The sequence below is a fragment of the Fringilla coelebs genome (genome assembly GCF_963513975.1).
Source record: "Fringilla coelebs genome assembly, chromosome: 34".
Taxonomy (NCBI): Eukaryota; Metazoa; Chordata; class Aves; order Passeriformes; family Fringillidae; genus Fringilla; species Fringilla coelebs.
Window position 1 is genome coordinate 1,060,655 of NC_140060.1, and position 15,582 is coordinate 1,076,236.

Below are 15,582 nucleotides of genomic sequence, written 5' to 3' on the forward strand. Positions count from 1 at the left end.
GAGATTCTGAGGGAATTTTGGGAGCAATTTTGGGGGGAATTTGAGGGAGTTTTGGGGGGAATTTGTTGGATTTTGAGGAGATTCCGAGGGAATTTTCAGGGGAATTTGAGGGGATTTTGAGGAGATTCTGACGGAATTTTGGGGGGAATTTGAGGGAATTTTGGAGGGAATTTGAGCAAATTTTTAGGAGATTCTGGAGGGAATTTTGGGGAGAATTTTGGGGAGAACTTTGGGGTGAATTTGTTGGATTTTGAAAAGGTTTTGAGGGAATTTTGGGGGAAATTTGAGGGGATTTTGACGAGATCCCGAGGGGATTTTGGGGAGAATTTGGGGGGATTTTGAGGAGATTCTGAGGGAATTTTGGGAGCAATTTTGGGGGGAATTTGAGGGAATTTTGGGGGGAATTTGTTGGATTTTGAGGACTTTCTGAGGGAATTTTGGGGGGAATTTGAGGGGATTTTGAGGAGATTCCAAGGGAATTTTGGGGAGAATTCTGGGAGGATTTTGTCAGATTCTGAGCAGATTCTGAGGGAATTTTGGGGGGATTTGAGTGAATTTTCAGGAGATTCCGAGGGAATTTTGGGGGTGAATTTGTCAGATTTTGAGGAGATTCCGGAGGAATTTTGGGGGAGATTTGAGGGAATTTTGGGGGGAATTTGAACGAATTTTGAGGAGATTCTGAGGGAATTTTAGGGGTGAATTTGAGGGGATTTTTGGGGGGAATTTGTTGGATTTTGAGGAGATTTCGAGGGAATTTTGGGAAGATTTCGAAGGGATTTTGGGGGGAATTTGAGGGAATTTTGGGGGGAATTTGAGCGAATTTTGGGGGATATTTGAGAGGATCTTGGGGAGATTTTGAGGGAATTTGAGGGAATTTTGGGGAGATTTTGGAGGAATTTTGGGGGTAATTTGAGGGGGTTTTGGGGGGAATTTGTCAGATTTTTAGGAGATTTAGAGGGAATTTGATGGGGAATTTGAGTGGATTTTGAGGAGATTCCAAGGGAATTTTGGCCAGAATTTTGGGGTGAATTTCTGAGATTTTTGGGGAGATTCTGATAGAATTTTGGGGGAATTTTGAAGGGATTTGGGGGGAATTTTGGAGGGGATTTGAGAGGATTTTTGGGAAATTCTGAGGGAATTTTGGGGGGAATTTGTCAGATTTTGGGAAGGTTCTGACAGAATTTAGGGGGAATTTTGAGGGGATTTTGGGGAGACTCCAAGGGAATTTGGGGGGGGGGGGGGATTTTGGAGATAATTTTGAGGGGAATGTGAGAAGATTTAGAGGGAATTTGGGGGGGAATTTGGGGGGGATTTTTGGGGAGATCCTGAGGGAATTTTAGGGAAAATTTGGGAAAATTTTGCAGGGATTTTGCAGAGAGTACAGGGGAATTTGGGGGGTGGGGGGAATCTGGGGGAAATTTGAGGGAATTTTGTGGATTTTGGGGAACAATTTGTGAGGATTTCGAGACCATTTAGAGGGAATTTTTTGGGGCAAATTGAGGGAATTTTGGGAGGGGAAATTTGATGGCATCCCCCAAAATCCACCAAAATCCCCCCAAAAGCCCCCAAAATTCCCCCAAATTCCTCCCAAAATCCCCCAAAAAGCCCCCCAAATTCCCCCAAATTCCTCCAAATCCCCCCAAATCCCCCAAAAAGCCCCCCAAAAGCCCCCAAAATTCCCCCAAATTCCTCCAAATCCCCCCCAAATCCCCCCAAATTCCCCCAAAATCCCCCAAATCCCCCAAAATCCCCCAAATCCCCCCAAAATCCCCCAAAATTCCCCCAAATCCGCTTTTCCCGGGGTGGGGGAGGGGTGGGAAGGTCCCACCTGCGGCGGCACCGCCCGCGGGGGGTGGGGGAGGGGCCGATGGGTTCATTAATCATTAACGAGGCCGCCTTTAATTAGCGGGGTCACGAGGGGGCCCCCCAAAACCAGCCCCGATCGCGCCCCTCCCCCACCATGGAGCCCCTCGGCCTCGTCCTCCTCCTGCTGCTGCTGCCCCCCGGTGAGGGGGAGGCGGATTTGGGGGAAATTCGGGGGATTTTGGGGAAATTCGGGGGATTTGGGGGAAAATTTGCGGGATTTAAGGAGAAGTGTGAAGGATTTAAGGAGAAATTTGGGGGGAAATTTGGGCGATTTGGGGGGAAAATTTGAAGGATTTAAGGAGAAATTTGGAGGCTTTGGGGTATTTGGGTGAAAATTTGGGGAATTTGGGGGGAAATTTGGGGGATTTGGGGAAATTTGGGGGATTTAAGGAGAAGTTTGAAGGATTTAAGGAGAAATTTGGGAGATTTGGGGGGAAATTCGGGCGATTTTGGGGGAAAATTTGAAGGATTTGAGGAGAAATTTGGGCGATTTGGGGGAAAATTTGGGGGAAAATTGGGGGATTTTGGGGAAAATTTAAAGGATTTAAGGAGAAATTTGGGGGATTTGGGGGAAGATTTGGGGGGAATTTGGGGAAAATTTGGGGGATTTGGGGGAAAATTTGAAGGATTTGAGAAGAAATTTGGGGGATTTAAGGGGAAATTTGGGCGATTTGGGGGAAGATTTGGGGGAAATTTTGGGAAAATTTGGGGGATTTGGGGGGGAAATTTGCGGGATTTAAGGAGAAATTAGGGGGATTTGGGGGGAAAATTTGAAGGATTTGAGGAGAAATTTGGGGGATTTGGGGGAAATTTGGGCGATTTTGGGGAAAATTTAAAGGATTTAAGGAGAAATTTGGGGGATTTGAGGGGAAATTTGGGCGACTTGGGGGGAAATTTGTGCGATTTTGGGGAAAATCTGGGGGATTTTGGGGAAAATTTGAAGGATTTAAGGAGAAATTTGGGGGATTTGGGGAAATTTTGGGGGATTTTGAGGAAAATTTGAAGGATTTAAGGAGAAATTTGGGGCATTTTGGGGGAAATTTGGGAGATTATGGGGAAAATTTGAAGGATTTAAGGGGAAATTTGGGGGAAAATTTGGGCGATTTTGGGGGAAAATTTGAAGGATTTGAGGAGAAATTTGGGGGATTTGGGGGAAATTTGGGGGATTTGGGGGAAAATTTGAAGGATTTAAGGAGAAATTTGGGAGATTTGGGGGGAAATTTGGGCGATTTTGGGGGAAAATTTGAAGGATTTGAGGAGAAATTTGGGCGATTTTGGGGAAAATTTGGGGTATTTGGGGGAAATTTGGGGGATTTTGGGGAAAATTTGAAGGGTTTAAGGAGAAATTTGGGGGATTTAAGGAGAAATTTCGGGGAAAATTTGGGGGATTTGGGGAAAATTTGAAGGATTTAAGGAGAAATGTGGGGGATTTGGGGGAAATTCGGGAGATTTTGCAGAAAATTTGGGGGATTTGGGGGAAAATTTGGAGGATTTAAGGAGAAATTTGGGGATTTAAGGAGAAATTTTGGGGATTTAAGGAGAAATTTGGGGGGGTTGGGGGAAAATTTGAAGGATTTGGGGGAAAATTTGGGGGATTTGGGGGAAAATTTGGGGGATTTTGGGTAAAAGTTGAAGGATTTAAGGAGAAATTTGGGGGATTTGGGGGAAATTTGAGGATATTGGGGGGATTTGGGGAGATTAATGAAAAATTTGGGGGATTTTAGGGGAAAATTTGGGGGATTTTGGGGCAAAATTGGGGGATTTTAAGGAAAATTTGGGGGTTCAGGGGAAAATTTGGGAGATTTTAGGGGAATTTTTGAGAAATTTGGGAGATTTTGGGGCAAAATTTGGGGGATTTTGGGGGGAAATCTTGAGAATTTGGGGATTTTTTGGGGTGGAATTTTGAGGGGAAAATTTTGGGGCATTTTTGGGTTGAATTTTGGGGATTTTTCGGGTGGAATTTTGGGGGGAATTTTATGGGGATTTCCTTTTTGAACTTTTGGTGGAATTGGGGGGAAATTTTGGGGTGGAATTTTGGAAAATTGGGGGAAATTTTGGGTGGAATTTTGTGGATTTTTCAGGAACTTTGGGGTGGGAATTTTGGGGGGAATTTGGGGAATTTTTTTTTAAATTTTTAATATTTTTTAAATTTTAAATTTTTTTTTATTTTTTAAATTTTTAATTTTTAAATTTTTAAATTTTTAAATTTTTAAATTTATTTTTTAAGTTTTTAAAAAAATTTTTAAATCTTTTAAATTTTTAAAATTTTTAATTTTTTTTTTAATTTTGGGAATTTGAGGGATTTTTCGGGGTAAATTTTGGGAAATTTGGGGAAATTTTTGAGGTGGAATTTCAAGAATCTTTGGGGAATTTTGGGGTGGAATTTTGGGGGAATTTTGGGGGAATTTTGGGAGTAGAATATTCAGAATTTTTCGGGGGGAAATTTTGGGGAATATTTCTGGAATTTTGGGGTGAAAATCGAGGAATTTCAGGAAAATTTTTGGGTAAAATTTGGAAATTTGGGAATTCTGGGAATTCTGACCCCCCCTCCCCCAGGTCGGTCCCACCCCGGGCGAATTTTGGGGGGATCCGAGAAGGAATTGGGGCGTCCCGAGTGGGATTTTTAGGTGGAATTTTGGGAATTTCGGGAAAATTTTGGGAAAATTTTGGAAATTTGGAAATTTGGGAATTCTGACCCCCCCCTCCCCCAGGTCGGTCCCACCCCATGCGGATTTTGGGGGGGTCCGAGTGCCCCCCCGCGGCCCACGCGGGGTTGGTTCGGCTCTTCCAGTTTGACCAGTTCGTCTGCGGGGGGGCCCTGCTGAGCCCCCAGTGGGTGCTGAGCGCCGCCCACTGCTGGGCCAGGTCCGTACTGGGCAAACTGGGAGCACTGGGAGGGACTGGGGGGGACTGGGGGGGGATTGGGAGGGACTGGGGGGGACTGGGAGGGACTGGGGGAGACTGGGAGGGAATTGGGATGGACTGGGAGGGGCTGGGAGGGAACTGGAAGGGACTGGGAGGGAGATGGGATGGACTGGGGAGGACTGGGATCAAACTGAGATGGACTGGGAGGGACTGGGATGGACTGGGATGGGACTGGGTTATACTGGGATGGGACTGGGAGGGACTGGGAGGGGATTGGGAGGGACTGGGACAAACTGGGAGGGACTGGGATGGAACTGGGAGGGAACTGGGAGCAACTAGGATGGACTGGGAGGGACTGGGATGGACTGGGATGGACTGGGAGGAACTGGGATGGGACTGGGAGGGAACTGGGAGGGGATTTGGGTTACTGGTTTATGGTGGGAGGGACTGGGGGGGGACTGGGATGAACTGGGATGGACTGGGATGAACTGGGAGGAACACCCCAGTGGGTGCTGAGTGCCGCCCACTGCCGGGCCAGGTCCGTACTGGGCAAACTGGGAGCACTGGGAGGGACTGGGGGGGACTGGGGGGGAGAGGGAGGGAACTGGGAGGGAACTGGGATGAACTGGGAGGGAACTGGGAGGGGGCTGGGAGGGACTGGGATGGAAATGGGGGGGACTGGGAGGGACTGGGGGCAACTGGGAGGGAACTGGGAACAACTGGGAGGGACTGGGAGGGACTGGTTTATACTGGGATGGGACTGGGATGGACTGGGAGGAACACCCCAGTGGGTGCTGAGCGCCGCCCACTGCCGGGCCAGGTCCGTACTGGGCAAACTGGGAGCACTGGGAGGGACTGGGGGGGACTGGGAGGGGATTGGGGGGGACTGGGATGAACTGGGGGGGACTGGGAGGGACTGGGGGGGACTGGGAAGGACTGGGAGGGACTGGGATGGAACTGGGAGGGAGCTGGGATGGACTGGGGAGGACTGGGATCAAACTGGGATGGACTGGGAGGGACTGGGATGGACTGGGATGGGACTGGGGGGGGAACTGGGAGGGACTGGGAGGGGACTGGGATGGACTGGGATGGACTGGGAGGAACTGGGAGGGACTGGGGGGGGAACTGGGAGGGACTGGGAGGGGACTGGGATGGACTGGGAGGGACTGGGATGGACTGGGAGGAACACCCCAGTGGGTGCTGAGCGCCGCCCACTGCCGGGCCAGGTCCGTACTGGGCAAACTGGGAGGGACTGGGATGGACTGGGGGGGACTGGGAAGGGGCTGGGAGGGAGTGGGGGGGAACTGGGAGCAACTGGGATGGGACTGGGATGGACTGGGAGGGGATTGGGAGGGACTGGGGGGGACTGGGTCTGAACTGGTCTGAACTGGTTTGAACTGGTCTGAACTGGTTTGAACTGGGATCGCCCTCCCGCCCCCCCAGCCACCTGCAGGTGCGTGCAGGTGAGCACAGCCTGGGCCAGGTGAGCGGCCACGAGCAGGGATTGATGGGAGTGCTGGGGTTACTGGTGAAACTGGGATGGACTGGGATGGACTGGTCTGAACTGGTCTGAACTGGTCTGAACTGGTTTGAACTGGGTTGAACTGGGATCGCCCTCCCGCCTCCCCCAGCCACCTGCAGGTGAGCTCAGGTGCGCACAGGTGAGCACAGGTGTGGGGAATAACTGGGATTGATGGGATCTATCTGGTTACTGGTCAAACTGGTCTGAACTGGTCTGAACTGGTCTGAACTAGTCTGAACTGGGTTGAACTGGGATCGCTCTCCCGCCTCCCCCAGCCACCTGCAGGTGAGCTCAGGTGAGCACAGGTGTGGGGAATAACTGGGATTACTGGGATCTATCTGGTTACTGGTTGAACTGGGATGAACTGGGAGTTACTGGTTGAACTGGTCTGAACTGGTTTGAACTGGGATCGCCCTCCCGCCCCCCCAGCCACCTGCAGGTGCGCGCAGGTGAGCGCAGCCTGGGCCAGGTGAGCGGCCACGAGCAGTTCGCCGCCGCCGTGGAGCTCGTGGTGCACCCGGACTTCGGCAAAGCCGCGCGGAATTCCCGGAATTCCGGCGATTTCGGGAAATTTGGGAATTTTTCCGGGAATTCCGGGAATTCCGGGAAATTTGGGAATTTTCCCGGGAATTTTTTGGGGGATTCCGGCCGCTCCCACGACCTGATGCTGCTGAGGGTGGAGCCGCCCTTTACCTGCGGGCCGCAGGTGAGGCCCCTCCCACTGCCGCAGGCCCCGCCCACCCCCGGCTCCACCTGCACCGTGATGGGCTGGGGCACCACCAGCAGCCCCGAGGGTACGGACTGGTTTATACTGGGAGGGACTGGGAGGGACTGGGATGGACTGGGAGGGACTGGGATGGACTGGGAGGGACTGGGAGGGACTGGGAATGGACTGGGAGGGACTGGGAGGGAACTGGGAGGGACTGGGAGGGACTGGGGGGGACTGGGAGGGACTGGGAGGGACTGGGAGGGAACTGGGAGGGACTGGGAGGGACTGGGAGGGACTGGGGGGGAACTGGGAGGGACTGGGGGGGACTGGGGGGGGACTGGGAGGGAACTGGGAGGGAACTGGGATGGACTGGGAGGGAACTGGGATGGACTGGGAGGGACTGGGATGGACTGGGAGGGACTGGGATGGACTGGGAGGCCCCCAGGTGTGTCCCTGTCCCAGGGACACCTGTCCCCAGGTGTGCCAGGTGTGTGCCAGGTGTGTCCCAGGTGTCCCCAGGTGTGTCCCAGGTGTCCCAGGTGTCCCCAGGTCTGTCCCCAGCTGTCCCCAGGTGTGTCCCCAGGTGTCCCCAGGTGTCCCAGCTGTCCCAGGTGTGTCCCAGGTGTGTCCCAGCTGTCCCCAGCTGTCCCCAGGTGTGTGCCCAGGTGTGTCCCAGGTGTGTCCCACCTGTCCCCGTGTCCCCAGAGTCGTACCCGGACGTGTCCCAGTGCCTCAATGTCACCGTGCTCGGGGACAGCGCCTGCCCCAGGTGTCCCCAGGTGTGTCCCAGGTGTCCCCAGGTGTCCCCAGGTGTGTCCCCAGGTGTGTCCCAGGTGTGTCCCCAGGTGTGTCCCACCTGTCCCAGGTGTGTCCCCGTGTCCCCAGAGTCGTACCCGGACGTGCCCCAGTGCCTCAATGTCACCGTGCTCGGGGACAGCGCCTGCCCCAGGTGTCCCCAGCTGTCCCCAGGTGTGTCCCAGGTGTGTCCCAGGTGTCCCCAGCTGTCCCCAGCTGTCCCCAGGTGTCCCCAGGTGTGTCCCCAGGTGTGTCCCCAGGTGTGTCCCAGGTGTCCCAGGTGTCCCCAGGTGTCCCCAGGTGTGTCCCCAGGTGTATCCCACGTGATCCCAGGTGTCCCCAGCTGTCCCAGGTGTGTCCCAGGTGTGTCCCACCTGTCCCCGTGTCCCCAGAGTTGTACCCGGACGTGCCCCAGTGCCTCAATGTCACCGTGCTCGGGGACAGCGCCTGCCCCAGGTGTCCCCAGGTGTGTCCCAGGTGTGCCAGGTGTGTCCCCAGCTGTCCCCAGCTGTCCCCAGGTGTGTCCCCAGGTGTGTCCCACCTGTCCCCGTGTCCCCAGAGTCGTACCCGGACGTGCCCCAGTGCCTCAATGTCACCGTGCTCGGGGACAGCTCCTGTCCCAGGTGTCCCCAGGTGTCCCAGGTGTCCCCAGGTGTCCCCAGGTGTGTCCCAGGTGTGTCCCCAGGTGTGTCCCACCTGTCCCCGTGTCCCCAGAGTCGTACCCAGACGTGCCCCAGTGCCTCAATGTCACCGTGCTCGGGGACAGCGCCTGTCCCAGCTGTCCCCAGGTGTCCCCAGGTGTGTCCCAGGTGTCCCAGGTGTGTCCCAGGTGTGTCCCAGGTGTGTCCCAGGTGTGTCCCCGTGTCCCCAGAGTCGTACCCGGACGTGCCCCAGTGCCTCAATGTCACCGTGCTCGGGGACAGCGCCTGCGGTGACGCCTACGGGGCGCAGGTGACGGCGGACATGCTGTGCGCAGGTGTGCCCGAGGGCGGCAAGGACTCCTGCCAGGTGCGCCACCGGGGGGTCACCTGGGTCACCTGGGTCACCTGACCTTGTCACCTGTGTCACCTGTCTGTGTCACCTGTGTCACCTGTGTTAGCTGTGTCACCTGTGTCACCTGTCCCTGTCACCTGTGTCACCTCTGTCACCTCTGTCACCTGTGTTAGTTGTGTCACCTGTGTCACCTGTCTGTGTCACCTGTGTTAGCTGTGTCACCTGTGTCACCTGTCTGTGTCACCTGTGTCACCTGTGTTAGCTGTGTCACCTGTGTCACCTGGCCTTGTCACCTGTGTCACCTGTGTTACCTTTGTGACTGTGTCACCTGTGTCACCTGTCTGTGTTAGCTTGTCACCTGTGTCACCTGTGTCACCTGTCACCTGTGTTACCTTGTCACCTATGTCCCATCACCTGTGTCACCTGTGTGACCTTGTCACTGTGTCACCTGTGTTAGCTGGGTCACCTGTCTGTCACCTGTGTCACCTGTCACCTGTGTCACCTGAGTCACCTGTGTCACCTGTGTCACCTGTCTATGTTACCTTGTCACCTGTGTCACCTGTGTCCCATCACCTGTGTCACCTGTGTTACCTTGTCACCTGTGTCCCATCACCTGTGTCACCTGTGTTACCTTGTCACCTGTGTCCCATCACCTGTGTCACCTGTGTCACCTGTCTATGTTACCTTGTCACCTGTGTCACCTGTGTCACCTTGTCACTGTGTCACTTTTGTTAGCTGTGTCACCTGTGTAACCTGTCCTTGTCACCTGTGTCCCATCACCTGTGTCACCTGTGTCACCTGTGTCCCATCACCTGTGTCACCTGTGTCACCTGTGTCACCTGTGTCACCTGTGTCACCTTGTCACTGTGTCACTTTTGTTAGCTGTGTCACCTGTCCTTGTCACCTGTGTCACCTGTGTCACCTGTGTCACCTGTGCCCCCTCACATGTCCCAGGTGCCACCATCCTGTCCCCGCTGTCCCCAACCCACCGCTGTCCCCATTGCCCTCAGTGTCCCCTCAGTGTCCCCAATGTCCCCATTGCTGTCCCCTCAGTGTCCCCAGTGTCCCCTCAGTGTCCCCAATGTCCCCAATGTCCCCTCAGTGTCCCCAATGTCCCCTCAGTGTCCCCACTGTCCCCAATGTCCCCAATGTCCCCAATGTCCCCTCGCTGTCCCCAATGTCCCCACTGTCCCCAATGTCCCCAATGTCCCCTCACTGTCCCCAATGTCCCCCAATGTCCCCAATGTCCCCAATGTCCCCAATGTCCCCAATGTCCCCAATGTCCCCTCAGTGTCCCCAATGTCCCCAATGTCCCCAATGTCCCCTCACTGTCCCCAGGGTGACTCCGGGGGTCCCCTCGTGTGTGGGGGTCAGCTCCAGGCCGTGGTGTCCTGGGGCGGTCACCCCAATATCCCCAATGTCCCCAATGTCCCCTCAGTGTCCCCAATGTCCCCAATGTCCCCAATGTCCCCAATGTCCCCTCAGTGTCCCCAATGTCCCCAATGTCCCCAATGTCCCCAATGTCCCCTCAGTGTCCCCACTGTCCCCAATGTCCCCTCAGTGTCCCCAATGTCCCCAATGTCCCCAATGTCCCCAATGTCCCCTCAGTGTCCCCACTGTCCCCAATGTCCCCTCAGTGTCCCCAATGTCCCCAATGTCCCCTCAGTGTCCCCAATGTCCCCAATGTCCCCAGGGTGACTCCGGGGGTCCCCTGGTCTGCGGGGGTCAGCTCCAGGCCGTGGTGTCCTGGGGTGGTCACCCCTGTGTCCCCCCAGTGTCCCCACTGTCCCCTCGCTGTCCCCAATGTCCCCAATGTCCCCTCGCTGTCCCCAATGTCCCCACTGTCCCCAATGTCCCCAATGCCCCCAATGTCCCCAATGTCCCCAATGTCCCCAATGTCCCCAATGCCCCCTCAGTGTCCCCAGTGTCCCCCCAATGTCCCCTTGCTGTCCCCAATGTCCCCTCACTGTCCCCAATGTCCCCACTGTCCCCAATGTCCCCAATGTCCCCAATGTCCCCAATGTCCCCTCAGTGTCCCCAATGTCCCCAATGTCCCCAATGTCCCCAATGTCCCCAATGTCCCCTTAGTGTCCCCAATGTCCCCTCACTGTCCCCAATGTCCCCTTAGTGTCCCCAATGTCCCCTCACTGTCCCCAATGTCCCCTCAGTGTCCCCAATGTCCCCAATGTCCCCAACCCCCCCAATGTCCCCAATGTCCCCAATGTCCCCTCAGTGTCCCCAATGTCCCCAATGTCCCCCCAATGTCCCCAGTGTCCCCAATGTCCCCTCAGTGTCCCCAATGTCCCCTCAGTGTCCCCAATGTCCTCAATGTCCCCAATGTCCCCTCACTGTCCCCAATGTCCCCTCACTGTCCCCAATGTCCCCAATGTCCCCAATGTCCCCAATGTCCCCTCACTGTCCCCAATGTCCCCACTGTCCCCAATGTCCATAATGTCCCCTCACTGTCCCCAATGTCCCCAATGTCCCCAATGTCCCCCCAGGGTGACTCCGGGGGTCCCCTGGTCTGTCGGGGTCAGCTCCAGGCCGTGGTGTCCTGGGGTGGTCACCCCTGTGTCCCCAATGTCCCCTCAGTGTCCCCAATGTCCCCTCACTGTCCCCAATGTCCCCTCGCTGTCCCCCCAGGGTGACTCCGGGGGTCCCCTGGTCTGCGGGGGTCAGCTCCAGGCCGTGGTGTCCTGGGGTGGTCACCCCTGTGTCCCCTCAGTGTCCCCACTGTCCCCAATGTCCCCTCACTGTCCCCACTGTCCCCAATGTCCCCAATATCCCCTCACTGTCCCCAATGTCCCCAATGTCCCCTCAGTGTCCCCAATGTCCCCAATGTCCCCAATGTCCCCTCACTGTCCCCAATGTCCCCCCAGGGTGACTCCGGGGGTCCCCTCGTGTGTCAGGGTCAGCTCCAGGCCGTGGTGTCCTGGGGTGGTCACCCCTGTGGTCAGCCCGGCCGGCCGGGGGTCTACGCCCGCGTCCAGCCCGAGCTGGCCTGGATCCGAGCGGTCACCGGAGTGACCACCGAGCCCTCCTGTGACCTGGAGTGACCACGAGTGACCACTGACCCCTCCTGTGACCCTGAGTGACCACTGAGTGACCACGGAGTGACCACTGACCCCTCCTGCGACCTGGAGTGACCACCGAGTGACCACTGACCCCTCCTGCGACCCTGAGTGACCATGGAGTGACCGCTGACCCCTCCTGTGACCCTGAGTGACCACTGACCCCTCCTGTGACCTGGAGTGACCATGGACAGCCTGAATGACCACTGACCCCTCCTGTGACCCCGAGTGACCACGGAGTGACCACTGACCCCTCCTGCGACCCTGAGTGACCACTGAGCCTTCATGTGACCTGGAGTGACCACGAGTGACCACTGACCCCTCCTGTGACCCCGAGTGACCACTGAGCCCTCATGTGACCTGGAGTGACCACGGACATCCTGAGTGACCACTGAGCCCTCCTGTGACCTGGAGTGACCACTGAGTGACCACTGAGCCCTCCTGTGACCCCTGACCCCTCCTGTGACCCCTGACCCCCCTGAGTGACCACTGACCCCTCCTGTGACCTCTGACCTCCTGAGTGACCCCTGACCCCTCCTGTGACCCCTGACCCCCCTGAGTGACCACTGACCCCTCCTGTGACCCCTGACCCCCCTGAGTGACCACTGACCCCTCCTGTGACCCCTGACCCCCCTGAGTGACCACTGACCCCTCCTGTGACCCCTGACCCCCCTGAGTGACCACTGACCCCTCCTGTGACCCCTGACCACCCTGAGTGACCACTGACCCCTCCTGTGACCCTTGACCCCCCTGAGTGACCACTGACCCCCCTGTGACCCCTGACCCCCCTGAGTGACCACTGACCCCTCCACTGACCCCTGACCCCCCTGAGTGACCCCTGACCCCCCTGAGTGACCACTGACCCCCCTGAGTGACCACTGACCCCCCTGAGTGACCACTGACCCCCCTGAGTGACCCTTGACCCCCCTGAGTGACCACTGACCCCTCCACTGACCCCTGACCCCCCTGAGTGACCACTGACCCCCCTGAGTGACCACTGACCTTTCCTGTGACCCCTGACCCCCCTGAGTGACCACTGACCCCCTGAGTGACCACTGACCCCCCTGTGACCACTGACCCCCTGAGTGACCACTGACCCCCTGAGTGACCCCTGACCCCTCCACTGACCCCTGACCCCCTCTGGTCACCTGTGGTCACTCGGAGCAGGGCCGGGATCCCAGCGGTCATCGGGGCGGCCGTAGTGACCACTGACCCCTGACCCCCCTGAGTGACCCCTGACCCCCCTGAGTGACCACTGACCCCTCCTGTGACCCCTGACCCCCTGAGTGACCACTGACCCCTGACCCCCCTGAGTGACCACTGACCCCTCCTGTGACCACTGACCCCCCTGAGTGACCACTGACCCCTCCTGTGACCCTTGACCCCCCTGAGTGACCACTGACCCCCCTGAGTGACCACTGACCCCCCTGTGACCCCTGACCCTCCTGAGTGACCACTGACCCCCCTGAGTGACCCCTGACTCCCCTGAGTGACCCCTGACCCCTCCTGTGACCCTTGACCCCCCTGAGTGACCACTGACCCCTCCTGTGACCCCTGACCCCCCTGAGTGACCACTGACCCCTCCACTGACCCCTGACCCCCCTGAGTGACCCCTGACCCCCCTGAGTGACCACTGACCCCCCTGAGTGACCACTGACCCCTCCACTGACTCCTGACCCCCCTGAGTGACCACTGACCCCTCCTGTGACCCTTGACCCCCCTGAGTGACCCCTGACCCCCCTGAGTGACCACTGACCCCTCCTGTGACCCCTGACCCCCTGAGTGACCCCCACTGACCCCTGACCCCCCTGAGTGACCCCTGACCCCCCTGAGTGACCACTGACCCCCTGAGTGACCACTGACCCCCTGAGTGACCACTGACCCCTCCACTGACCCCTGACCCCCCTGAGTGACCCCTGACCCCCCTGAGTGACCACTGACCCCCTGAGTGACCCCTGACCCCCCCACTGACCCCTGACCCCCTCTGGTCACCTGTGGTCACTTGGAGCAGGGCCGGGATCCCAGCGGTCATCGGGGCGGCCGTAGTGACCGCTGACCCCTCCCTTTGCAATAAAGACCAATCAGAGCACAGAACGCATCTGGCTCCGCCCCCTTCGTGTTGTCTGATTGGCTGGGGAGGGGGTGACGTCATTGGTGGCGCTGGGGGTGGCCCAGAGCCGAACTGGGAGCACTGGGAACCAACTGGGAACCAACTGGGAACCAACTGGGAGCCAACTGGGAACATTTTTCCCTCAGGTTTCAGCCCTTTTTTGTCCTCAAATTTCCCGCCCTTTTCCTCTCAAATTTTGTTCATTTTCCCCCTCACTTTTTCCTTCATTTTCCCCCTCATGTTTTCCTCACGTTTGCCACCATTTTCACCCCTCGTATTTCCCTCCATTTCCCCCTCACATTTCCCTCCATTTCCCCCTCACATTCCCCTCCATTTTCCCCTCACTCTTCCCTCCATTTTCCCCTCACAGTTCCCTCCATGTTACCCTCATGTTTTCTTCACTTTTCCCCTGACGTTCCCCTCCACTTTCCCCTCACTCTTCCCTCCATTTCCCCCTCACATTTCCCTCCATTTTCCCCTCACTCTTACCTCCATTTTTCCCTCATGTTCCCCTCCACTTTCCCCTCACTCTTCCCTCCATTTCTCCCTCACATATCCTTCCATTTTCCCCTTCACTTTTCCTTCCATTTCCCCCTCACTCTTACCTCCATTTCTCCCTCACATTCCCCTCCATTTTCCCCTCACGTTTCCCCTCCATTTTGCCCTCACATTTCCCTCCATTTTCCCCTCACGTTCCCCTCCATTTTCCCCTCACGTTCCCCTCCATTTTCCCCTCACTCTTCCCTCCATTTTCCCCTCACATTCCCCTCCATTTTCCCCTCACTTTTCCCTCCATTTTCCCTTCATGTTTCCCTACATTTCCCCCTCACTCTTCCCTCCATTTCCCCCTCACAGTTCCCTCCATTTCCCCCTCACGTATCCCCTCCATTTTCCCCTCATGTTTCCCTCCATTTTCCCCTCACTCTTACCTCCATTTCTCCCTCACTCTTCCCTCCATTTTCCCCTCACATTTCCCTCCATTTTCCCCTCACATTTCCCTCCATTTTCCCCTCACTCTTCTGTCCATTTCTACCTCACATATCCCACTATTTTCCCCTCACTCTTACCTTCATTTCCCCCTCACATTTCCCTCCATTTTCCCCTCACATATCCCACTATTTTCCCCTCACTCTTCCCTCCATTTTCCCCTCACGTTCCCCTCCATTTTCCCCTCACTCTTCCCTCCATTTTCCCCTCACATATCCCTCCATTTCTCCCTCACTCTTACCTCCATTTCTCCCTCACATTTCCCTCCATTTCCCCCTCACATTTCCCTCCATTTTCCCCTCATGTTTCCCTCCATTTTCCCCTCACTCTTACCTCCATTTTCCCCTCACATTTCCTCCCATTTTCCCCTCACAATTCCCAACCCTTCTCCCACATCTTTCCTGCCTTTTTCCCCCCTCATTTTCCCTGCTATTTTCCCCTCATGTTTCCTTTCCCCTTAGATTTCCCACCATTTTCCCCTCATATTTTCCGCCTTTTCCCCCCTCATTTTTCCCACAATTTCCCCCTCAGAATTTCCACCATTTCCCTCCTCATGTTCCTCACCTTTTTTCCTCACTTTTCCCATCTTTCCCCCTCATTTTCCTGCACTTTTCCCTCTCTAATTTCCACCATTCCTCCCTCACGTTTCCCTCATTTTCCCTTC

General features: G+C 56.1%; 1 protein-coding gene across 1 annotated transcript; it reads left to right on the forward strand.

Moving 5' to 3' along the window:
- Nucleotides 1-1,960: 1,960 nt before the first annotated feature.
- Nucleotides 1,961-11,806, forward strand: LOC311164674 (thrombin-like enzyme elegaxobin-2; the record flags this gene model as incomplete). Its single annotated transcript, XM_084224205.1, has 8 exons — nucleotides 1,961-2,006; nucleotides 4,578-4,731; nucleotides 6,683-6,764; nucleotides 6,960-7,047; nucleotides 7,668-7,731; nucleotides 7,828-7,911; nucleotides 8,609-8,765; nucleotides 11,630-11,806. 8 exons carry the CDS (start codon nucleotides 1,961-1,963, stop codon nucleotides 11,804-11,806), a joined length of 852 nt encoding a protein of 283 aa, XP_084080331.1.
- Between the last annotated feature and the right edge of the window lie 3,776 nt (nucleotides 11,807-15,582).